At 41.4% G+C, this 27387-nt stretch overlaps 1 protein-coding gene across 1 annotated transcript in view; it reads left to right on the top strand.

Annotated features, from left to right (window-relative positions):
• The window catches only part of IGLON5 (IgLON family member 5), a 275347-nt gene that overhangs the window by 236986 nt on the left and 10974 nt on the right, over positions 1-27387 (top strand). Inside the window, exons 5-7 of the mRNA XM_075191097.1 lie at positions 10712-10843; positions 13389-13509; positions 15284-15435. Of these exons, the coding sequence (XP_075047198.1) occupies positions 10712-10843; positions 13389-13509; positions 15284-15435 (405 nt within the window). The remainder of the gene's footprint in view (positions 1-10711; positions 10844-13388; positions 13510-15283; positions 15436-27387) is intronic.

The raw sequence follows: 27387 nt of genomic DNA, 5'->3' as shown, positions 1-27387 counted from the left end.
GTATTCATGGTTGAAAAGTTATTACGCGGACAGAGAGCACTGGTGCGGTTTTTGCAGAACATTGAAGCTCACAAAAATAGTTTTTCTTGGGGACCGTACAGAGCTAGTATGTCCACAGGATTGTTCTTATTATTGTTGTTTATTTATATAGTGACACCACTTAACATAGGTTATATAGTCATTCACAAGTCCCTGACCCATTGGAGCTTGCAATCTAAATTCCCTACCACACACCCACAAGGGTCTGTTTAACCTACCAGGATGTTTTTGGGCTTTAGGAAGAAATCAAAGCATCTACAGGAAGCCACACAAACACAGGGACATACATACTACACAAATAGGGCCGTGGTTCGGAATCAAACTCATGACCCCAGTGCACGTTACCATCTTTAAATTTCTAATACGAATGCTTGTAGATGGTTATAAAAATCCATGACTTCCAAAGATGTACTAAAGTACTGATTAGACCAGCTTAATATTCTGAATATCGGCAACTCACCGATGGCTGGTGATGGGAATTATTGTTGGACATACATAGGCCCAGATATTATTGACGCATAATGTAGGATAAGATGTACACACATACTATCATTGTATAAACAGCGTGGTGTTACATTACACACTTTAAAAGCACACAATGCACGTCATTCATAGAGAGCAGCTTATAAAGTCATAGGAACGGTACAGCTATCACTGATTTCTCTGAGAGCGCCACAATTTGAAGATTTGGTCACTGGATTTGTTGGTCCATAGCAATGTTGGTTTTTGTTTTTTAAAATAAGTTTACAGAGCTCCTAGTATATGTTCTTATAGTGCATTGTGGATCAGTTAAAATTTGTCAAATATGGACATTTTAGATGTAATATATTTGTGTTATCATATCCTATGTCTATATAGGACATACTGTGTGTGTGTGTATATATATATATATATATATATATATATATATATATATATATATATATATATATATATATATATATATATGGTAATAGAAATGTATTATGATCATTTCCAGTGGTCAGGTCATGTTGGGGTGTAGTGCCCTGTGTCTGTATACAGTGTAATAGAATTGTATTATGATCATGTCCAGTGGTCAGGTCATGTTGGGGGTGTAGTGTCCTATGTCTGTATACAGTGTAATTGAATTGTATTATGATCATGTCCAGTGGTCAGGTCATGTTGGGGATGTAGGGTCCTATGTCTGTAGAGTGTAATAGAATTGTATTCTGATCATGTCCAGTGGTCAGGTCATGTTGGATAGGTGTAATGATTATAGTACAGAGTAGCGATGACATTTAATCCTGACCTATGTTTGTGCATTATTTCTATTCTGAATATGTGAATCACATCTGAATAGTATAAATCTTTGGCATATTGTTTGCACATCTGGATTCTGGATTAATAGAGGATATTGTTCTGTTTACAATATGTTTGGATTTAGAACAATATGCTGGCTGTGTGCAGCTGTGATGCTGTCTAGTATGGGATATTAGCAACACAAACTCTTCAAGCAGTACAAGGCATACATCTGGCTTACAACATATACAGGACTTTGCATATTCAGAACATTATCTATATTTTAGCAGATAACCTTGTCTGTAGGGGGCTGTTTCCAGGATTAGCACAGGAGGTGTGAATACAGAATAGTACAGAATAGTACAGATACAGAATACAGAATGAGTTCTGCAATAGTACAACGTCTGCCTGATTTATTGAAGCCTGTATCTGCTGATTTTGAGCATATCATCATCATCATCATTTATTTATATAGTGCCAACATATTCCATAGCACTTTACAATTGGGGACAAATACAGTAAGAAACAAACTGGGTAAAACAGACAAAGAGGTGAGAAAGCCTTGCTCGCAAGATTACAATCTATGGGACAATGGGAGTCAAACACATGAGGTTAAGTCTACATTTTGCATTTCGGTCCAGCCAGACTGCAAAGGTAAAAGTGATTTGTAAGCTAAATGATCCCGTCACACAACAATGTAGGGGGTAGTTGTCTTGTGTGAAATTGTGACACGAGTGGTAATAGTGTAATCTAGTGAGGTTAAGGGGGCGGTTGAGGAATATTATAAGTTTGTCTGAAGCGGTGGGTTTTAAGAGAACGCTTGATAGTGTGTACACCAGAGGAGAGTCTTATTGTGCGAGTATCGTACGCAAATTCATTGTGCTTGCCTGGCAATGGCACAAAATGTCTGTGAATGTAGCCCTGTTCCGCACGCCTGTGAGCTCAAAAGAGAGTTACTACAAACTACAATTTTGGGGAGTGAACTTGGTGAGGAAGGGGCGTTTTACCGTAGTGAATTTAGAGTAGGGGTGTGCCAAACTCAAGCGCACTCTCTCAGCATTTGAAAATGACTTGTTTTTGTGCCGTATCTCTCGCTCCAGCTACAGGGCTAGTCTAATTCTTGATCATTAGTGATGATTGTCTTGTATGCATGGTATAACATGTGTTTGCAATCGGGAGCAACTGTAAAAATGTGATTTATGCTCAGTAGACATTAACAACATTCTAATAAATGTATCCATATAAATATTGAATGCACCCTGCTGCCTCCAGTGTAGCAGAGCACAGCAGACCTCCCCCCTATTTCAAAAGCACACGCCATGTTGAGTTCCGTGACTTGCTATATTGAGGCATACTCAAAGCCTAAATACGAGCGTATAGTCTGGAATGCGGGTTGTGCTCGGAACGCGCGCCATTATGAATCTGGCTCCGAGTGTTCTGGATTAGCACAAGTTGTATGAATGGAGGTGTGTTCAAGAAGAACGCCAGATGACCACAGAGTTGTGTTTACAGGACAGTGTTGTGGATGAATGTAGGATTGTTGTTGTATATTGTTATCCAACGTGTTACAGATGTGTAGCTTTCTGGATTAATAGTACATATACCGCCACACTTCTTTGTGTACAGAACTGTGGTATGGCATAACATATTATGTGTACGTAGCTGTGTTCTCGATAGACAGTGTAGGATGTAGTTCTATACTCATACAGGATGATGCTTATGTCGAGATTAGCTGTAGTTTGGTAGCAATGGATTATGGGTAATGGGTAAAGAACCTAGTTAATACGGGAACATATTCAGAGCTGGATTTGGCATCGATGCCAAACACACAGTCAGGGTGGATCTGGACAAGAGACACATATAGATGAATTGAGTACAGTAATGGATGTGTAGCATGGGCGGTATAGTAAGGCTCTCATAAATAGTGATTCCCCAGCAAAGACAGAGGGGTGCTAGGAGCATACATCAGGATACAGACAGCAGCGGTGTGATGCATTACATTCATACATTATCAGCCAGCCATCGCTCTCTTGATGTATTAGCGTAATGCATTAAACGTATACATCATCCCAGGCCGCTGACTTTGATGTATGGAGCAAGAGGCATGCCAGGAAGTGAGGGGAGCCAGCTAGATGTGGGCCAAGAACACAGGAGGCTTTCCCATTTATTTTAAGATTCTTTGTAGTTATCATTAACGCTTTCATTGCAACTTCTTTTGTGAACCGTTTAGGTGGAGAATATACACTTTGTACAATGCACACAATAGAATTTCTTTTCTGGAGCGTGAATCGGCCAGGTTCCGTAGAATGCAGCGATTGTCTGAGCTCCGTGTAGAATAGTGACAATCGGGAGCAGTTTAACCGACCTTTTCTGCAGAGGAAGGATAATGATGGCTAAGAATAAGTATTGTGGTGTTTGTGTTTTATAGACATTCAACAACCGACTGTATCACGTGGTCTGTTCAATGTCTGTTTGGCGCAAAGGCCACAGCATCAAGGAAACAGCAAGCAAGAATAACTCTTTCTGCAGTGGGGAAATAGAAGGAATTCCAGATTAAATGCATTAGGAGGCCTGAAAATCAGATCCCTCTTCAGGTTAATAGTCTCGCATTGTCATATTTGGCTTTATAAAATACATTTTTGCTGACCCCAAAAAGAACCAATAACTCCATTTTCATACCTCCCAACTGTCCCGGTTTTAGTGGGACAGTCTTGGATTTAGGGCTCTGTGCCGCTGTTCTGCTCGGAATCATGTTTATCCTGCGGGTGGGAATGTTAGAGGAAGGGAGGGAGCCCTTTACCACATGCATGTAGAAGCTGAATCTTCAGGCTGCTAGAAAGCTATTTAGACTGCCTATCTCATTTAATGGGCAGCTAGCGGCTTTGTCTATCCACGGCCAAGATATGCTTTTTGGCCATCAGAAATGTAAGCACAGGACCATTGCTATTCAGTGAGCGTCACATTAGGCCATGTGTCTGTGTGGAGACCTGGCAGTTTGGAATCATTGCCAAAACACTAAATATAAATGTGTGGGTTTTCATTAATTTTTTTTAAAACTGATCGTTAAAATATTCGCCTGGTTCTGCATTTGGTCGTACAATTTTGCCCATTTCTGTGCCGAAATTTGGCCTTAAATGTTCTCAGTCCTACTCCACCCAAACAAAATCACACAACAGAATGAATTAACCATTGACACCCCAGCTCTATTTATAGAGCAAAATGTCAATTTACAAATACAATGGTCTTCTGCGGAACGCCTGTGTAAAAGTGGAGCTGGGAGTTTGTAACGCCGGAACTTCGCATCTCTGCAAAATGGCGTCTTCCGTGCCATCCCACACGCAACTCGGTTTGCTTGACAATTGCCATGCATCTATTTCTCTCTCTTGTTTTGTATTTAGGGATGTATTATTAGTGCTTGCTCAGAAAGTCCTCACTCACCCCCCACCTTGGCATCACTAAGTATTTCCCACCCCACAGGTGAGTTATCACATGACTCTGCTGATGCATGAGGGGCATATCTCATTGCACACTGTTGTACAACTGTCTGGCCGTCAGCCCATTCCTCCCAGGAGTATGGGTGTAAAAGTGCACTACTGAGTCAGTGGCATTAGATGGAGCTCAGATGGAGCTGGGACCTTGAATGTGTAGCGATGAGATATTGCTATGCCCCAGTCACCTCCAGGTTCCATAATGGCTGCACCCCCTGTAGTTCTGCCACTGGGTAAAGACCTCAAAAATGGGTCATTGCTGCGAATCGGTGGGTGGGTGATTTTGCTATTTGTAGATCTGGTTTCCTTAGAGTTTCTTCTTAAATAGCCCTCCAGATAGGGAATAGCCACTCTCTCTCCCCCTGCACAGGACCACCATGGATTGGTCTCTTTGGGGCAGAGAGCCCAAATGGTTAAAACCAAACCCCATCAGCGGGGGTCCAACTTTACACCCTCATCCTCCAGGACGACTTCAGTCTCCTGAGCGGGAGAATCTTCTGCAGTGTTGGCTGTGGAAAGGTCCTTTTATAAACCTGCCTTTGTAGCCACTTTAGTCTGCAGCTTTCTCTTTAACAGACAGTGAATAGGACTATTACAATCTTCAGATCCAGAGGGCTACTAAGCCGAGCTGTAAACCCTTCCAGTTGTGATATCATTGTCCGTTGCCACCCGTTACACAGCACCATCCACTTCCCCTGAATACACAGCTTTTTGTGCAGTCATTTCTCATCCTCTCTCAGTATTGTCAGATACCAGCTTCGCTGTCTTTGTGAGTAGCAGTCATTGTTAATCTCAATTTATCCCTCCTGCGTACAGGATCCGGCACTAGCTCCGGATAGTCTCTGTTTTCCATTACCAATCACAGCTCCACCCACCATATTATACACATGATTGTATCCCGTTCTCTGCTCCGCAGGCTCACACAGGATTCTTCCAGCAATCAACAACCAGGCCACGGCATCTAATCTCTCTTGTTTACTGTAACACCAGTGCATGCTACGGCTTTTCCTCTGCAGAAAGTAAGTGCAAAGGACAGGCAGGCTTATCGCATGCTAATGACAGATTGCGGGAATAGAGAAATGGCCACACACAAGCTTTCCGCCTGGTTACAGTGCCTCAATATGAATTGATTTCTCTCCTTATGCCCTTCTCTCTCCACTCTCTGCCTGTCTCCTTTATCTCAGTGGGGGAAATTTATAGACAACAGCGCACAAGGAACAGTGCTAAAACAGATAATGTATCCTAAGGCAGCCGATCAGATTAATACCATTTTACTAGTATAGTTTAGAAAATGAAAGCAAATGTCGGGTTGCTATCGGTTACAGAACAATTGGGAACAGCAGTGGCTCAGTGGTTAGCACTTCTCCCTCACAGCACTGGGGTCATGAGTTAGATTCCCGACCATGGCCTTATCTGTGTGGAGTTTGTATGTTCTGCCTGTGTTTGCGTGGGTTTACTCCGGGTGCTCCGGTTTCCTCCCACACTCCAAAAACATACTTGTAGGTTAATTTGCTGCTAACATAAATTGACCCTAGTCTCTGTCTGTCTGTCTGTGTGTGTCTGTGTGTGTTATGGAATTTAGACTGTAAGGTCCAATGGGGCAGTGACTGATGTGAATGAGTTCTCTGTACAGCGCTACGGAATTAGTGGCGCTATATAAATAAATGGTGATGATGATGATGATGATGATGATGCTTCTATCCCTCTCCACTCTACCTTACACACCTAACCCACTTCTATTAAACCTGGTTACACCCTAGATTTACTCCATTCTTCGCCCACAATCCCCACCATAAGGCCCATACTGATGTCAAGCCCAAGCTCACCCATTGCTAAATTTCCATCACCAGTAACAGCCTCGACTACATCCCAGTTGCTCTGTCAGTCTGTGCCCTCCCTACAGTGCCAGGTGATGCCCCATTGCCCCTCTCTCTCCTCCCGTATTAGATAACCAGGAGAGTCATTGTGGTTTCTCGGACACCTGTTTGGAGAGACACCTGCACTGCCAAGCTGTGGACTGCTTCTCGCATGCTGTGGACACTGGACACAGATTTCTAAATCACCCTTTACAGCTATTTAGAACAGAGACTTCAGCAGACAGCATAGTATAGTGTATGTAAAAGCAGCCAAAAATGGCATAGGTCCCCAGGGGAAGACAACATGGGACATATTGTTCACTTCTGTGCCAGCGGGTCTGTCGTGTAGGTTATATCTATGCACAATTTGTGCTAACCCAATCCTGCATCGAGCACTATATTTCTCAGTTACCGCTACTGTCCAAGGTGCTGAAATGCTATCAGCCCTTTCAGGCCAAGGAACAGAACACATTTTTAAAAGCATTAAGCTTGCAGCAAAAGTCATCTCTAGGTAGATATATTTTGCCTGGATAGCCACAATGCAAATTTGATAAATCGTCAAAGAGTTAAATCTGTTATCACTGTAAAAAGCATTTTTTAAGACATGATACTTAACACTGAAATCTGGTGATAATTGATAAATAAAATTGTTTGTCTAAAAAGCTAGGGTCCTGGGATTTTTTTAGTGCTAATACAAGCAATATATTTTTCGATATTATTATTATGTTGTAAATACTTGGAAGCTGACTTCACAGTATTGAAACAATGTTTTATGGAACTTCCAGTTGGTTCCAGGCTACTTACACTCTTCCATACATTTTCTGGGCCTGATTCATCAAGGAAAGTAAATGCTCTGCACATGAGCTAAAACTAACTATACGCCAGATAACGCCAGTGTGTGCATTTCATGTTTGAGCGCAAAGGACACTTACGAAAGGCTACGATTACATCTGCAGAATTGGGAGGGGAAGGGACGTATGCATGCAGTCAATTTACATTAAGGGCATACCAAGCTTGAGTGCGCAGCAGCGTACTAGTTAAGATTTGGCCATCTCTAAGGTACGTGTTACATCGCTTGCACCAGCTACAGGTCAGGTGTAAGCAGAGCTGCTATCAGAAACTGTGGAGCCCAGTACTAATTAATCTGGCAGGGCCCCCCTCCACATACATGGGCCCCTCTCCCTCTTCGCCATACATGCGCCCCCTATCCCTCCTCACAGTACATTTCCCCCACTCCCTCATCACAGTAAATGTTCCCCTCCCCCCTGCATTCACAGTGAATGCAACCCCACAGGCACAGTTAATGTCCCCCTCTCCCCCCTTAGGCACAGTTAATGTCCCCCTCTCCCCCCCCCCCCAGGCACAGTCAATGTCCCCCTCCCCCCCCCAGGCACAGTTAATGTCCCCCTCTCCCCCCTAGGCACTGTTAATGTCCCCCTCTCCCCCCCAGGTACAGTTAATGTCCCCCTCTCCCCCCCCCATGCACAGTTAATGTCCCCCTCTTCCCCCCCCGGCACAATTAATGTCCCCCTCTTCCCTTCCCCAGGCACAGTTAATGTCCCCCTCTCCCCCCCCAGGCACAGTTAATGTCCCCCTCTCCCCTTCCCCAGGCACAGTTAATGTCCCCCTCTCCCCCCCCCCCCCCCCAGGCACAGTTAATGGCCCATCTCCTATAAAATGAACACCAAATTAACTTACCTTCTACTCCGTGATGTTGCAGCTTTCAGTCACTGATATACTGGGAGCTCGGCGCGCAGAGATGACTTCACCGCCCCGAGCTTCCAGCCTATCAGAGCCTGGGGAGGCGGAGCTGCAGCATCGCGGAGAAGAAGGGGCAGCACGATCAGTCAGACTGAGAGGTCCAGACAGTCCAGGGAGCCTGAACAGATAGAGAGGTCTGTCCGGGCCCCCTAGTCTGTCTGGGCCCCTCACAGCAGTACTGGCCGTACCTCCCTGATGGTGGCTCTGGGTGTAAGTGGCGAGTAATAGTGATGACGGCTGTGTATACAGCTAGAACATGTGTCTGCACGCAAGGACAACTGTAAAAATGCATTTTATGTACAGTAGACATTCGTAGCATCATGAAAAATGTATTTCTTTGAAAAAAATATTTTTTTTATTATTTGTTCCATTAACAACTATATTATTAACAGGTGAGAATAACTGAATACTTTTTTCTTTTCTATGCGCTCTTTTTGGACTTTATATTCCACATATGTATTGTACTTATCCCTGCAGAGTATTGTGTCTGCAGAGCAGAGCGCACCTAGACCCGTATTCAACATTCAACGTTTCTTCAGATCTGTTTGTAGATGAATACGGACGTGCACATGCCCGATTTACATGCACTTTTGTGAATCAAGCCTCCTATGTCTAATATGCATGGCAAAGCCGGTGTGTACGTAGTGTAAGATGTTATAACTGGCTTTACTGTCATTAGAAAGTTACACTGCAACACAATGTAAAAATAACCCTATAAGAAATGTTATGTGGGGGCACAGGGGTTAGTATTTCTGCCTGACAGCGCTGGGGTCATGGGTTTGAAGACCAGGAAGTTATCTGTGCGTCATTTGTATGTTCCCACCGTGTCTGCGTGGGTTTCCTCTGGGTGCTCCAGTTTCCTCCCACACTCCAATAGTCAAACTGCTAGCTAAATTGGCTGCTGACAAAATTAGTGTTTGTGTGCATGGATGGGGGAATATAGACTGCTAGCTCCGCTGGGTCAGGGACTAAGGTGAATGGCAAATAACATGTACAGGACTGAGTAATTGGTGGTGCTATGTAACTAAATAATAATAATATTAATAATACACAGGTTTGACATAACAAAAATGCAAAGGAAAAATGCAATCACTAATGACTATTATCTGTGAATTATTGGTGAGTACAGGAAACTACACCAATCATGACCACTGGACATGACTAGAACACAAGTATTTTATATCTGACGTACCTTTCAGCAAATGCTTAATTATACAACATACAGCTTAAAAGCCGATATTGAAAATTGCGTAAAACAAGCAAAATCTAAAGAAATGATGCCGTGCAGCTGATCAATACTAAAAACTGCGACTATGGAGTAGATTTAATAAAACATCTGAAAAGAAAAAGTGGGGGTGTTGCCCATAGCAGCCAATCAGATTCTAGCTCTTATTTTCTTGAATGTAAAAGATAAATGATAGCTAGAATCTTATTGGTTGCTATGGGCGTGGGCGACACCCACACTTCTCCTCCTTTTTAGAAGTTTTAGCAAATCTACCCCTAAAAGTTGTAAAGCAACTGGGATCGCCCAGGAGGCAGCGGAAGCGTATTATGTAACAAGTCTCTGAACCACTAAGCTAGAATTATTATTTAGAAGTGTATTAAAAAAGCAGGTGACATCCCCTGGAGAACTCCAGATATGTGGCCACAAGTAACGTCTTATAAGTATTTTTAGAATGTCCTACATCTCAAACTAAAGTTATTAAACTCTTTACGACAAGGAATTGTGACATTCCACATTCTTTACACATCCGTTACTGTTTGTAAAATATTTACTCTTATTCCTCAAATAAGAGTTAAGCTCCTAGGAACATTGTTACAATGCTTTGGAACCCTAGCAAACACCCTGCATAAGCTGAATTCTTGTTGCCAGGGTCAGCGAGCCTTAGCAACAGAGTCGCTGGAATTTAACTGGTAGGCGCCACTCTTTGAATAGCTACCGATATTTCAAAAACCGTGAGGAATCAGTAAAAGGTGTAATTTAGAAAATGTTTTCAGATAGCGATTTTATTAGTTTGGTAACTGATTCGAGTAGACACTCCTTTTAGTTTTTGTTGATCTTGTTGGTGGCAAAAATTAAATCTGTAAACCAACTTATATAGTTTTATTACCTGTCCCCCGGTTACCTAGACCTATAGGAGACATATTTTCTATCTTCGGCTGACAGTTGCTGCCCCTTCACTTGAGGTGATAACTTTCATGTTGTGTTTCTGTGTTGTAAGTGTGTGTTTGTCTCTCATTCCTACCCGACAACCCTCATTCCTTCCCTCCCCCCAACCCTTTCCCTCCCCCACCTTCACCCCACAGAGGGCTTCTCTAGCGAGGGCGAGCTCTTGGAGATCACAGAGATAAATCGACAGCAGGCCGGAGAGTACGAGTGCATCACGTCCAATGGAGTGTCGGTCGCTGACAGCCGGAAGGTGGCGATAACAGTCAACTGTGAGTGTTGGTTGGAGGTGACACATTTATATAAAAAAGAAATTGTATGGTAAAATGATTTCACATGTTTCTGACAAGGGTTCCTTCTCCTAATGAGCCGATCCTAGGACTCCCTCAGATTAAGTGCTACTCACTCTGACTGATAAGGGTTCCTTCTCCAAACCAGCTGATCCTAGGACTACCTCAGATTGAGTGCTACTCACTCTGACTGATAAGGGTTCCTTCTCCAAACGAGCCGATCCTAGGACTCCCTCAGATTAAGTGCTACTCACTCTGACTGATAAGGGTTCCTTCTCCAAACGAGCTGATCCTAGGACTCCCTCGGTTTGAGTGCTACTCACTCTCACTGACAATTGTTCCTTCTCCAGGCATAAAATCCTGGATAAGTTTTACAGTATGCAGACTGCAAGAGCTGTCAATGTAGATGATTGGGATTGGATGACGGCTACTGTTGTCCAATTAGATGCATTTACAACGATTCAATGTAGAAAGTGTAGTTTCAAGCTTCATCAAGGTTTCATGCCTAATTGGTAAAGAATCGTCCACTCTGCACTCAGGTCAAGTTGCAGGATCATTTCCCGCTTAGGTGGACGACAATTGATTGCACATACACGCCAATAGTAGTCGCCTTCCAGCAGCATTTTGACGCGATAATCATGCAATCGATTACTGTCGGATCATTGTGTAGCATTACATTTCTTTTCAGGCCACACCTGCTGCTGTGTTAGTCCATCCGCAGGGTGTGTAGCCAACCTAAGTTTGAAAGTTATCACAGACAACAAATTAAGTTCTGCTAATGACACAGGCTTCCATCTATAGAGTTTTGAGCGAATAAAAAAAAAAAAAAAAAGGTAGTCACAGTATTTAGAAAACACATTGAAATGTATAATTCACCATATAATAGCAAAAAGCCTTTAGTTAAATGCACATTTCAAATTTTAAAGCATAACACTATCCCAGACGATTCCATAAAGAATAAAATAGATATATTATTTATTTATATAAAGGGTACATTTTGCTTGCCTGGAATCACGACACAAAAGTTAATGCTGCCTAAATGGTAGACATAAAAAACATAAAATGTAATATTACAATAACTAGGTGAAATGTTCAGCTATATAAGTCAAGAAAAGTGTAGTAACACTGCTGTTCCCTGGCAATAGAGCCAGAACTGAATGGGCCCATTCTTCGATTTGTCTCTATCATAAGACAGAATGCAGCAATCAAACATGATCCCGGCATTGAAAGACCGAGAGTGGTTGGTAACATTAAGCACTGAGGGAAATCCATTATGAGCGTTAAGCGACTAAAAATCAGAGCAACACTGTAAATATAATATTTTTTAGCTCGGTAATAACACACAAACCTGTTCAAATCAAAGGCTAACAGCTCCAATCTGTAAACTTAAATCTATAATATAACTGCCAATTATAATGTACCCCAGTGAAACAATATCATAAGAGTTTAAGGAAACACTGTCATCAGCACTGTATAATTTACATTAATGTTTAAACATAACCATTAGTAGAGAGCACTTGACTACATCATGATTTTCTGCATCCTCCAGCGTTTCCCAGAGAAGTCTGGGTGCTAGCGGTGGGATGCATCCATTGATATTGTGATTGTGACTCCTGGAACTTGGACCTATTACTAACATTGCAATTAGGTGAAAAATGTGCACTGAATCACAGCCAACCAATCAGACGCTTCTTGTTTAACTTGCACTAGACAGATAAAAGCTAATTGCTGATTGGTGGCTGTGTCTCGTTGCAAATTTGACACGTTTAATGAGCTCCGTAGAGTTATTTATCTGATGCTTACGTCTGATTTTTTTACGCAAATTTCTAGTGCATGATATCTTTGGGAAGCCCAAAAAAATTATATCTACAATAGGTCAAAGTATCGTACATACTGCTAAATTAATAACCAGACTTTTAAAGCAAAGGAGGTATATGAAATATAAACTGAGAGAAAAGAGCAGTCAAATATACGAAGACCCCAATAGGTCCATGCTTTAACAAAATATAAGAACCCAAGGGGTATGTTTACTAAACTGTGGGTTTGAAAAAGTGTAGATGTTGCCTATAGCAACCAATCAGATTCTATTTTACATCTTTCCTGTACAACTCGGAAATCTCTGTGCTGCTATAGTTCAATCCTGTGTCCTTCACAATGCTGTGAGCAGGTGGGTGATAAAATAAAGTATCCTAAGTAGATGGGTTTTCAAAAAAAGGGTAGCACATAGCTTATTATCTCTACATTTCATCATATACAAAATATTTCTTTACGTGGTCATCTACACCTAGCGGGGGCAGCCATTTTGTTTGTGGCCGAAGCAATATTACTGAGAATGCTGCCCATGAATTTTGTAATATCTCTCGTTCCTAATGATTTAAAGGTTTCATGTGAGGTAAATAAGTTAGTATGAGAAGTTAATCTATACTAGTGTTATATAATTTATGCAATTCTTACAAACGAGAACTTTAAACGCGTCCATGAACCCATCCAATAACGCTTGTTGTCTTTAATCTACTTGTTTTCCCAGATCCCCCAACAATTGCAGATGCAAAGAGCGCCAAGACAGCAGTGGGGAAATCCGCGGTACTTCGCTGTCGGGCAATGGCTGAGCCACCTGCGGAATTTGAATGGTTTAAGGACGAAAAGCGGTGAGTTTGAGGAATTGCAGCCATGGTCACAGTTTCTCCTGTTATGTGATGGTGGGGAAGATGTCCAACAAAGTATAAATCCAATACTGAGCATAAGAAATGTCAACATACTTCTACCACATATATACCCTATAGAGCGTATTAGTCCCTTATTTTTCTATTATTCCAGGATCTTCTGTTTATGTATCAGCTGCAGAACATCATTTACTTATCTCTCTAGAAGTCTGCAGAGCATTGCATTATGATAGCACCCATTTGACTGGAACCGTGTAGTTCATTCACTTAACGGAGCAAATTATTTATTTTTTCATATTGAGCAACTAAAATTACTGGAATGAGTATATAGGCTGTAGATAATGCAAACTCTGAGCCATTTTCTGGCTAAAATCCAGAACTCCTATTCGTCTTATTGACAGCCCATAAGCCCCCCTTAATATGTCACTAAAACTAATCCTCATTTTAATAATTTGGCCTCACAAACAGTTATAACATTGCTCTCTTTCATAGAGGTGTAAATTCAGACAAATATTTGCAAAATAAAGTACGTCACAAGAGAAGAAAAACAGCTTAGCCCTGTTTGGAAATGACGCCCCCCCAGTCATTTGCCTCAGTCAGCTCATTTTGGTGGGCAGCATTAATTTATTTTAAAAAGTGGCAATTTTCCTCATACAAAAGTCTAAAAAAAATCTGTATTGATCTTGAAGGTAGGTCTAATAATTGCTAGAAATGTCTTCTAAGATGCACACAACTCACCTTCAAATATTTATGGCAATTGTACAAGGAGTGGGTAGTGTGCCAGTGACAGAGAGCCTGATTCATTAAGGAAAGTTAAGCAAAAAATTGAGTAAGTTTTCTTACTCAAGTTTTCTGGACAAAACCATGTCACAATGCAAGGGGTGCAAATGAGTTTATTATTTTGCACATAAGGAAAATACTGTCTGTTTTTTTAATGTAGCACACAAATACTTGATAGCTTATTTATACACTGTCATTTAAAGTTGATCTAGGACATGCCCTACCCTAACTATAAATCTGCAATCACATTTTAAAAATACCTCCCCCTCCAATGCAACATGGTTTTGCCTTACTGTTACTTTTGCTTAACTTTCCTTAATGAATCCGGCCCAGAATGATTAGGGACAACACTGACAATATGTTTTACTGATCAACTCACCGTTAAAACTGGAATTTTCACAAAACACCTGAACTTCTGCTGTGAAATAATTCCTTGCAGCCAGTTTCATGGAGGGACTGACCTTGTTGACCTATAATTTTTTTCCCAGCCAACATAGAATATCTTTGGTTTTTAGGATAATAGCACATAGCTGATTATGTTCTACTGCATGCTGTCATTTCATGGTGTATATAACCCACATAATGATCCAAGTTGGCAAATAAAACCCCAGACCCCAAACCAAGCTCAACGATTCTCTTTTTATCGCCAGCCCGGTTATTGGTGCCAATTAGCGCTGTCCAACAAGCCATGAACACATGTAATTGCTGCAGACCTGCAGACCATCGCCATCATCTAACTCCCTATTGACATAAACCCATCGACTATATTCCAGATCTATTGTCACCTTTCTCCTGAACTCCTGCAGATCCGGAGGAAACTTCAGCTCATTTTTTGACAGACTGTTTTCCCAAGTGACCTATATAGAATATAACACTCTAGTTTTGTGTTAAATACTAAACTGATACAACCATAATGGTGTCTGGTGCTGAAATTACTTCTTTTTCCCTCTCTGTCTCTCCTGCCCGCTGTCCTCGCCAGGCTGACCACAGGAATTGAAGGTTTAAACATCCAGAACGACAAGACTTGGTCTGTGCTCCTGTTTTCAAACGTCACCTCAAGGCATTATGGGAATTACACATGCCTGGCATCTAATAAACTCGGCTCATATAATATCAGTGTGCGACTACAAAGTAAGTAGAGCAATGGCAGTTCTGCTTTTATGACCCCGGTTCTGCTGGCCAACTCTGGAGCGTAGAAGTATTTGTGGCCAACAGAATTTACCTGCAGGGCTCTCATTAGTCTGGCACTTAAGGTAATCCGCTCATCTGAATGGTGAAGAAACATCTCTGTCTGCAGAATTTAACCATGGTAATCAATTAGGTGGATGCACATTGTTAAAATTGGCCATCTTTATATGACCGATATGCCGCATCTAGATCCACAAGGAAGTTACCTTGTATTAAAAGAAGAAAAGCATGTTTGTACCCCTTTATAAAGCAGTGTTGAGGCCTCACCTTAAATATGCAATTATGTTTTGGGTACCAGTTCACAAAAAGGATGTCCTGGAATTTGACAATGAAGACAATGGCAATGTAAAGATTGTTCGAATTGGCTTTATTTACTCTAGAAGTATTGAAGATCAGGTAGTAAATGTATCAAGCTGAGAGTTTTCCGCCGGGTTTGAAAAACCAATCAGATTCTAGCTATCATTTATTTAGTACATTCTACAAAATGATAGCTAGAATCTGATTGGTTGCTATAGGCAACATCTCCACTTTTCAAACCCACCGTAAAACTCTCAGCTTGATACATTTACCCCCAGGAGTGATTTGATTACTCTGTGAGATATTATTATTCTATACAGAACAGTCTGTGAACACCTGTTCAGGTTAAGATCCTCACTGAGGAAACAAGGTCACCACTTGCTGCTGGAAGAAATGAGATTCAACCTTCAGCTGCACAAAGGGTTCTTTACAGTTAGAGCGTGAAACTGTGGAACATGCTCCCACAAGAGCTTGTATTGGCAATTAGTTTGGATAAAATCAGCAACAAATTGAACATCTTCCTAACAAAAATATTGTACAGGGCTACTGACATTAAAGAAACAAAGGATAATACGATGGTACAGGGAATCGTCCAATTGCCAGTGTGGGGTCGGAAAGGATTTTCTCCTTCTCTTAAAGCAAATTGGACTATGCTTTAACTTTTTTTTTTTTTTTTTTTTTTTAAAGGATATAATGTTAAAATTAAGGGACATTTGTATTTTTTCAACCACAACAATATTTTAAAACTATGCTATGGGTTGCAATAATATGGACCTATCTTAAACCCTCCCTCTTTATAAATGAGTAAGGTAGGAGAACAGGAGACTTAAAGCTAACGCCTTGTAATACCATCAGCCACAGCCATATTTTTAAGAATACCTAGTTGTATTCAGATAACAAATGTACCCCAGCAAAGCCAAATCACGCTCATCTATTACTGCCCCCGTTATTGTTCCTCGCTATCTAGAAGATGCATCCTTTGCAGAGGCAAAAATAGTATACAGAATAATATACCTATTCAAATAAATGATATGGCCATGTGCTGTTATTTGATAATAATCCAAAGGGAAATTAAAATATTTTCTTTTTTACTGATTGCATGACCCGTCTTAGTCTATATTCGGGTGTTCTTTTCAGTATTAAGCACATTGTCATCAAAGATACTATAAGACAGGCAAAGTCCCAAATGAACGTTGTGCTCTTCACCTATAGACCATTGTTGTTAGTTAAACAATAGTATAACTTTCATAAGGCATATAAGTTTACTAATATGCCAAGCTGCTCTAACCAACACACAGCACTTACCCTACCCCGCTAATCGCCAGTACGAAGATGAATAAAATAATTGTGGTGACTGCCCCTATTGGTGGAGAGTTGAGGGGAGGAGCATGGAGCCCGCCTTTGAGGGGCCAAGAGGAACTGCCTCATTCTCCACCCTTGCAGGCCTGATATGAAACTGGCAGGTAAGCAACGCCATCCTAAGATGGCATTAGATTTCATGTAAAAGTGGTCTATGGGGGGATGCCGCTAATTCTCCGCAAATTGGTCGACACGGGAGAAATCTATTATGCAGATGTGTGCTAGCAATACTTACAGTGCTGGTAAGACATTTAATTCAGGCAGGCAAACGGTAGGTTAAGGTAATATGCCTCTCTGTGTGCCTGCGTCTTATTTCTTAGCGACCATGAAAGAATAATTTCCGCTATACAGATAGGTATTGAAGTAACCAATAAGCCGGGTAAACAAACTATTAGCTGAAAAACAAGTTATAAAGTGTTGGATGAAATATAGAATCAAAAAGGGAAATATTTGAACTGTGTAGTTATAAATAACACATTTTTTGTGTTAAGAAACTACACTCGAAGTAATTCAGTATCAAAAGAGTTAGTCACAAGCCAGACGTGACAACCAGACTATACGGATATTGTCACTTGTCTACGATATATCAAATAATCACTGTACCATATGCTCAAATTCCTTCTTTCGTGTAGAGCGGTTCGTGGAATCTCCACAGATTGATGTTTAATTTCAAGGAGTGTTTTTATTTTGTGTTGCTGCAAATCCCCTGTGTTGACATATATCCAATTGTAGGTATTCTTCTCCTGCCGACTCCTCACGCCGCACCCCGCCGTATGTGCCTTTTGTGTGCTCCGCTTTCATTTTCATTCTGAGCGTACATCAAAGAATTCCCCTCAGATTCCAATTTTTATTTATTTTCATGTGGAAGATTTTGTTACATCAGTCGTAGGAAACAATAGACAGTAATGCAAGCTGAACGGGACCCAGTGTTCCATGAAAGTCAATGACGTGATCCCTATTCCGCAAGGCGCTGCCGAAAAGTTTATTTCTGGAAGAGGAAGCAGATCTTGTACTACTAAATCACATATATTCCACTTCACAAATCTGAAACAATCTTCTGGTGTAACTTTCTTTTTTCTTCTTTCTCTCAATTTTTTTTTGCAAATTGTTAATGAACTATCTATTTACAAAGGCTTAATGACACTTTTTTATGATGTTTTCAGAGAAAAGTCTTTAAAAAAAATTGGGTGACGATAATGGCAATGTTTAAAAACATGTTTAAATTACTAGATCTCTGCTATTCAGTCGGGTGTGCTTTTTCTGCCAGTGACTGACACTTAACTATCCTGAGCGCAAATATATTAATTTGATTTCCAGAACACAATATGCATGTGCTGCGTACTTTTTATTTGTCTGACATGCGCAGTACGATTATCTCAAAGTGCCACCAGGTGGCGGAAAAATGTATTGCAGGGCATTTCAATATTACGGTTTGAGAGACACATTTGATGCTGTGCTATGTGTTCCCTTAAAATGGCAGCACGTAGAAGGTTAAATAAATGAGTGTTAGTGGACAATATCACCCTCAGATGTGCTGTACTTGCTGGTCAATTGAACTATCAAATTTAACCAGGAACGCACCTTTAAAAACAATTTTAGGACCAAGTTGAACAGTAAAAATATACTTTGCCCATACATGCATGTGTCTTTTGAAAGAGGAAAATAAATAAATTGACACTCAACGCTACAGTTTTACTGCAGTAGATTGACAAACGCCTCATATCCCTACTCTGTGCTGTTGGGGACCCTGCTCCTTCCACTATATAACTCTCAGTCTGTGGCTTCCTGCTGCCTTCATTCCCTTCCTCACATCATGTCACTGCCCTTGTCACATGCAGCCCTGTCCTCACTAACACATCACTCTATTATATGTCACCCCAACACAAGAGGCTCGATACTCTCACCTGCCAAATGTGGGGATCCCCGCCACCGCCGGGCACCGCGTCTGTCCGATGGCATCGTCCATCTTGATTCCGGGTCTGCACATGCGCAGACCCGTCCTATCAGATAGAACTCCTCCTCTGCTCCCATTCGTCCAACCTGTCATCACCTCACTATTTAAGACACCTGGCCAACACCCAGTAGCCTGTTCTTTGTTTGTCTACCATGACTGTATGAAGACTTGGCTGCATGGCTCCAGCTTACCTGTTCCTGTATTTCTGCATGACTGACTGATCCCTGCTCATCCCTGGATATCAACTCACAGAGTTACCATCCTCTCCAGCACTTCAGCTCAGCTACACCAGTGTGTCTAATCTACAGTTCTCAGCTCACAGAGCCCTCTTACCTGTTCCTGTATTTCTGCATGTCTGACTCAGCTCTGCTTATTCCTGGATATCAGCTCACAGAGACTACCATCCTTTCCAGCATCTCAGGTCTGCTGTTCAGTGTGACTAATCTACTAGATCTCTTCTCACTGAGTCCCCCTACCTGTATTTCTGCATGACAAACCCAGGAATCATATTCTCTGCAGTGTATCTTGACACTCTCATCTCCTGATATACTTTGTGCTGCTGGGGACCCTGCTCCTTCCACTATATAACGCTCAGTCTGTGGCTTCCTGCTGCCTCCATTCCCCTCCTCACATCATGTCACTGCTCCTGTCACATGCAGCCCTGTCCTCACTAACACATCACTCATCTCCTGATATACTTTGTGCTGCTGGAGGACCCTGCTCCTTCCACTATATAGCTCTCAGTCTGTAAGCTTCTGCTGCCTCCATTCCCTCCTCACATCATATCACTGCCCCTGTCACATGCAGCCATGTCCTAACTAACACATCACTCATCTCCTAATATACTTTGTGCTGCTGGGGACCATGTTCCTTCCACTATATAACTCTCAGTCTGTGGCTTCCTGCTGCCTCCATTTCCCTCCTCACATTATGTCATTGCTCCTGTCACATGCAGCCCTGTCCTCACTAACACATCACTCATCTCCTGATATACTTTGTGCTGCTGGGGACCCTGCTCCTTCCACTATATAACGCTCAGTCTGTGGCTTCCTGCTGCCTCCATTCCCCTCCTCACATCATGTCACTGCTCCTGTCACATGCAGCCCTGTCCTCACTAACACATCACTCATCTCCTAATATACTTTGTGCTGCTGGGGACCATGTTCCTTCCACTATATAACTCTCAGTCTGTGGCTTCCTGCTGCCTCCATTTCCCTCCTCACATTATGTCATTGCTCCTGTCACATGCAGCCCTGTCCTCACTAACACATCATTAATCTCCTGATATTCTCTGTGCTGCTGGGAGACCCTGCTCCCCCCACTGTATAACTCTCAGTCTGTGGCTTCCTGCTGCCTTCATTCCCCTCCTCACATCATATCACTGCCCCTGCCACATGCAGCCCTGTCCTCACTAACACATCACTCATCTCCTGATATATACTGTGTGCTGCTGGGGACCCTGTTCCTTCCCCTATATAACTCTCCTCCCTTTGTAGACAACAATCAAATGGATATATATATTATTAATGGAGCATTCACAAAGAAACTTTGGTGCGTATTCATGTAAAGAACGACAAATGAATGATAAGCATGTCACCCTGTAAGTACAATGATATTTAGATCCTTTTAAGGATAAATAACTAGCCCGCTCTTAGCATTTGTAAGTAGGGTTAATAGTAGCCTCCTGCTGTCCGTGTATCCCTCTAGAACTGTTAAACGAGTCTCCTTCCCTTCATTACATGACATATCTGCAACACAGGCCCCTACAGCGGTGTGTCAGTTAACCCTCCTTATCGAGCAAGCAACATCAGAAGCGGAATTGAAGTCAGGAAATTGGAAACCTTCAGGCGCAGTACGATCCACGTCGGAATATTTTATACATCCAATCACTCATTTATGAGCCATCTTTCTTCCATTTCTTCCCCCACCCACACACACACACCTTTAAAATGTGAAAAATTCCCCTTCTGTGATTACTCAGTGAGCAGAATTTGTGGCAGTAATAACGTCTCCTTTGCCATTCATTAGAAGTGCTAATAGCTTGCTGTGTGCTGTGTGAGCTTGAGCCCGCGGGATACCAGCCTCTCTGTTTGTATAGTATTTATTACATTGTTATGCTTCCCACTGTCACTGCCAATTGCAACAAGATGCAGAATGTGTGTGGGATAACTGGAGCGTATGAGCTTTCACTCTATACATTAGATCCCTGCATCTGTTGCAGCAAAGAAACGTAAAATATAGAAAAATGTAAAGAAAAAAAAAATCCACAAAGCTGAATTTTTACAAAGGGTTATAGACCAAACAGTTACCCAGCCCCCATTGGCGAGTTACAATTAGGTTCACACGGAGTGGTGCGTGTGAGCTAACTCTTAACTGCTGACCAAGGGGTAGATTTATCAAACCTTCTAAAAAAACAAAAGTGGAGATGTTGGCCATAGCAACCAATCAGATTCTTGCTATCATTATCTAGAATGTACTGTATAAATGATAGCTAGAATCTGATTGGCTGCTATGGGTATCCGCTTCACTTTTCTTTTTTTAGAAGGCTTAGTAAATTACCTCTTCGAAATTCCCCTTTTTTTAAAATCTCTGCCTTCGTTTTCATACTAGGCTTTCTTGACTAAATTGCCTGTGAAATCAGTATGCAAATAAGCACTTTGCTGGTCCATCAGGCATTCCTAAAAAATAAATATATCCTTTTTCTTGTCCTTGAAATAAAAGTAAAAAAAAAACAAAAAAAAAACTTTTTAGCATTCAGTATAAAGTCATTCGGTGGCAAATAACTCTTCTGTATTGAAATAACCGTTCACTGGTCTGGTGACGGGAGAACACTCTACTCGGCCTCGGCTATAACCTAAGCGCACCTTTGTAGTTTATCCTTAAACTGGGACAACAATCCCCAGTTATTCCGGAACCCGAACCTTTTTGGGCTAATCGTAACACACCACAAGTCAGCCCAAAGGGGCTGTACTTGCACCGAACCTAAGCTGACTCTTCTAAGGGAACGGGTTCCAGATGCCTCACTACCGTCAATGTGCGCTTCACCAACCTTCCTTCTCCTGTACCGTGTTATCTTGCCACGCTAAAGGCTGAAACAGCCACAGAACCCTCATCCTGACAGTGAGTCAGCACACCAAGTGGCTTCAAATACCTCCAGGGCTGAACCAGCACACCTATACCATACCATGGCCTGCACACCAAGTGGCCCAATATACCTCCTGGGCTGAACCAGCACACCTATACCATACCATGGCCTGCACACCAAGTGGCCCAATATACCTCCTGGGCTGAACCAGCACACCCATACCGTACCACAGCCTGCACATCAAGTGGTCCAACATACCTCCAGGGGTGAATCAGCACAACCATACTTTACCACAAGCCCGCATACCAAATTTCTCTTCATACCACCAGGCCTGTACCACCACCTGTACTTAGAGAACCAGGCTTGCGCACTAAGCGGCCCATCCAAGACTGGGGAAGTACCACTCTTACAACAAGTCACATCTCAGGAAGATTGCACCACAACCAGCAAACTAACACGGATCCAGGAGTCGGGAATGGGAGGGAGGGATGCTTTCCTGGAACCAAGAGAGCTAACTGACTCCTCCCTGCTCTTTTAATACCTGTTCCCTTGTTCCTGTCCCCTTATACCACTTGCCTAGGCATCACCACACCTTCCCTGCATTATTGACCCTTAGTGATCCAAACCTCAGCTTTTAATCTCCCTCGGGCTTATTCCAGCCCTCAGTTCTAATTTCCACCCATGTTCAATAGGTCAGGGTGAAGAGTTGGTAGAGAAAATGTTATTTAATAAATAAATACCCCCAAAGTACCAGAATGATAGAGGTCTGGTGCCTAGAACCCAGGGGCAGTACACTTCCCCCAGGGCGGTGTAGACATGAACTTTTACATATAAATATGATCTGTTAAATAGGTGGGAATATCTGACTTAGAAGCCTTGAATCACTGTTTTGATAGACAGGAAGTCTAGGGTGCATTGGAAAAACGCTTCCTCCACAAATCACTTTTCTTAAACATCCTTAGTTCTTAGAGATTCCTCCAATATCGCTCCAATTGCTGCCAAGTCACCTAACCAAACACAATAATTATTGGGATACTTTAATGTTTAGTATATAAAAAAGGGTCTTACAATTTTTTACTGTATTTTTAAATTTTAGATGATGTCACTATTGGTTATTATTGTCTTCACCTTTACATTCTCATGTCCTCAAACATTTTATTTATAAAAATATACACAATGGGAGTGCTCACTACAACTTATACATTGTCCTTTAGTATATTACACCTCATCTTTAGCACACTGATATTTTACAGTAAATAAGTTGGTTTTATTTTTCCTATTTAAACATATGTGCGTAATAAATCATTATACTAACACCAATCTCATTACAGTTCTTATGGCTCATAAATAACTAATTAGACATCATGTAGTTGATGAAATAATTATAACATATGGAATAACTCTGAGGCACTTGGAAACATACCAGCTGACTCCTTGTGATTCTTATGGGACAGTTTATATCCATATGTTTTAATTGATTATTCTGATCTTTAGAGCTTGAAATTCCCAGTAGTCTGTGACTAGCAGAAAATAATGCATGTCAGATAAGTAATAAACTAAATAAGTTTACTGATAGTTGTGAATTGAGAGGATCAAAAATTTTGAACTGGTTCGAAATAACGAATTTCACTGGTTCATAGGCTATGAACAGGTATTGACAATTGATCCCAAATTCGAATTTGTGTTTTAAAATTTGCAGCTTCCATCTGCAATTCACCGAACGTGTTTGAGGTTTTTCATTTGCGGTAAATTTTGTGTTTGCTAAATAATTAAAAGTTATAGTAACAATAGTGTAATACTAATGACATTAAGCTTGTGTAGGGTTGCAAACCTAATTACAAATACCTGAGATCCCTTTTATTTTAGATGTTGTTTCAACTCTGTAGAAACTTAGATATAGTATATTAATGTAGCAGTGAAAGTGCTAGCTCCCAGATTATGTTTATTAAATCATTAGCAAACTTATTATTATTATTAGTATATTTTTACAAATATAATTCAAATCGGCAAAGCTGGACCTTATAAGACTGTATGTGTCCTCTGAGATAGAAGATGACCTCTAGGAACGTTCGCCAGATCTTCGAGCGAGGGAATCAGTAAATCCATATCACATAAAATTTGTGTTATAAAAGCCACACATTCTTTTCTTTTGGATGCCAAATGCATTAGTTCCTAGGTTCCTTTTGCCTCTAGGATGATCCAGATGCACCAGGAGTCCATATTCTGTGGCTATAAGTATTATGAGTTAAAGTTGCCAAGTGTCAACGGACCATACTGGAAAAAACCATGACATATAGGAGCCTTACCCACGATGAGTCCAAAGTGAACGTAGACATTCTGACTTCCAGGTTACAGGGAACAGATGAAGAGAAGACGACGCTGGACCATGAGAACCTAATATTTAGTAAGAAAATTGTCATCATCAGGAGTTATTTCAACGGGATCCACTTTTATGGAAAATTTTTAGGCTCTCATGATTTATTTAAAACATGAGTGGGGCTAAAACAAGAGGTATTTTGGGACAAAAAATTTAAAAAGTTTAATCTAGTGCTCATATATGGTCCTAATGTGGTTGTAGGTTGGCCAATGATGTGATGTTTTCGTAGTTTTCATCATATTCGTTTCAGAACTAAAATTCTGTGCCGATTTTCATGGGGTAATCCAAACCCATGGACGGGGATAGGAGTGCGCCCTATGAATATGCCAGCTGAACTATAAGGTGCCTTTAGGTGCCATACACTTTTATAAATGACCTTCCCAGCATGGGTTTAGATGTGGGTATGTCAGTGTGTGTGTATATTGACCAGCTTTGTGTTGTAACTATGATTTTTGCTCTACCCACGATCCTTATTCCTGTAATCATCCACAACCTTCGTACACTTGGGTTCATTGTGGTTTAGAATGATCTATAATGTTCTTTACAATCATCTCCAGTAGCAGAAGTGCCTTATTGGTCACTGAAATGACTGCACTAATGACTTCTGGGAAGTGACCGTATATAAAGTATACTCTGACCTGACCTTAGCACTATAAGATAAGATGTAAGTCTTCCACAATCGTATTGCATGGAAGGGACAATGTATGGATTTCTCCACAGGCTATTAAATAGGAATTACTTCACTAAATTAACCAATAAATCTGGGTTATATCCTCCCCCCATAGACCAAGACAATGTTCTCATCAATTATATCACCACAAAATGCCACCACTGGATAAATTACTAGAAACATAAAACAGTAATGAGCAGCATCCGTCATTTCACATGCAAAAAACATTAGCATAAATCAATTTATATCAATGCAAACATCCATACTTGTCCAATACAATATAACAGTACATTTCGAAGATTACTACAGCGTTCACTTATCTGAGACTAGTATGAAAATAATGACTTGTGTCCATGTATCTCTCAACAGAATTGGGTTTTAAGCAGACTGTAAAAAAAAGTGTCGGGGTCCTGTTCTGTGCCAAAAACAGGGCTGGATTTACAAAAGGACAAGAAGCAGGAGAGGCAGTGGTAATGATGCCATAACATTTGGGTAACTTCACCATTCTTATTGTGGGATGTGGAAATCAGACACGTTGGGGGCGATTCAATTGCCAGCGACGTGGTGAGTGGACATAGTAACATAGTAACATAGTTGATGAGATTGAAAAAAGACACCAGTCCATCAAGTTCAACCTATTTTGGATCTCCTGCGATCCTGCACTTATATTTGAAATTAATCCAGAGTGAGCAACCGCCAATCTGTTTCAATTTTGAAAATCCCCCCAGACTCAATATTGCAATCCAATTTTTACCCTATATCCACTACTATCCTTTATTTTAAATTAACGGTCGTATCTCTGGATACACCTTTCCGCTAAAAATTTGTCTAACCCTTTCTTAAACATATCTATTGAGTCTGCCATCACAACCTTCCCTGGCAATGAATTCCATATCTTGACTGCCCTTACTGTAAAGGAACATCACACTGTGGACATTGCGGTAGGAATCTCAACTTATTTTTCGTCACGCCTCTATGGGTTGATGAGATTCCAGCTATAATGTTGGCGGGAGGTGTCTATGCGGACATTACTGAAACACCTCGCGGCCAATTGATTCTCACCCAATGTTTCAGGGCTAAAAATTACCCTTCATCAAGGCAAATGACGTAATATAATACACTAACCTACAAAACATTGTGCTCTATTCCCCACTCCGCAATAAATTTGGTGAAGACTGTTGGACTTGTCACTCCACTTTCTTGTGGTTTACTCAGAGAAAGAGAGAGAGAGACGAGAGAGATTTATTTAGACATTTATGAGTGCTGGCCAGGACTTGGGGTTCTGTTTAACTATTTAACATGGTAAAGTGTGGGCGGCAGTGAGTATACCGCAGCAATACAAAACGTCCTGCCGCTGGTACTTGGGAAACCAGGAATTACTGGCGAGCCTTGGAGAAACCCACCCCCTTCTCATGAACCAACTAATATGTCCTTCACCGACAGCCTAACGATGTCGGAGAAGTAGAGGATCTGACCCGAGTGATTACTGCGCATGCGCAGATAACGTCACCCATGCGCATTGCGGTGGGACCCTGACGCTGGACGCAGTGAGGCTTCTCCATCGGTGATAGATTCCTTAGGACTCCATTAAAATGGTAAGCTTGAGATGCCGTTCGTTTTTTAAGGCTGGTGGTGAAAAGCCAAACTTTTCACCGCATGTTAAATTGGGTCACATCACCGTGCCCAAAGAAGTCTATAGGGACTGCTGTAACCAATATTAAACAGGTTAGGGCAGGAGTAATCTCTGATTGAACCACTTGATAAATTAAATGAAGAGCTGTGATGGCCATTTTTGGCTCATCACAGCTTGGTAAATAGACCTCTTACTTTGTTTTTCATTTACAAACTGAAACATTAGGCCCAGAGTTAAGAGACAGGTTTATGCATCCAACGTGAAGCCCACATTTTGTCCCCCTTGTAAACTAGTCCCGTTCAGTTTGTTTCCCATTTCGTTAAGCACACTTTTGTAAGATGTGGCAGTAGATTAAGGCGACTTCCAAATATAGAAAATATTTGCTTTTATGAGGAACTGATAAAACATAACGCAGATAATTGCTTTGAGATTAGAATCATCCCTTTTCTTCCCTCCATGAAATGTTATTTGCAGTGTGCCTGTTTACCCAATTATACTTATCAACTGTTATAAGTTGCGG

Source organism: Mixophyes fleayi, chromosome 11 (genome assembly GCF_038048845.1).
Source record: "Mixophyes fleayi isolate aMixFle1 chromosome 11, aMixFle1.hap1, whole genome shotgun sequence".
NCBI lineage: Eukaryota > Metazoa > Chordata > Amphibia > Anura > Limnodynastidae > Mixophyes > Mixophyes fleayi.
The sequence above is the reverse complement of the archived record's forward strand: the minus strand, read 5'-3'. Positions and strand labels throughout refer to the sequence as shown.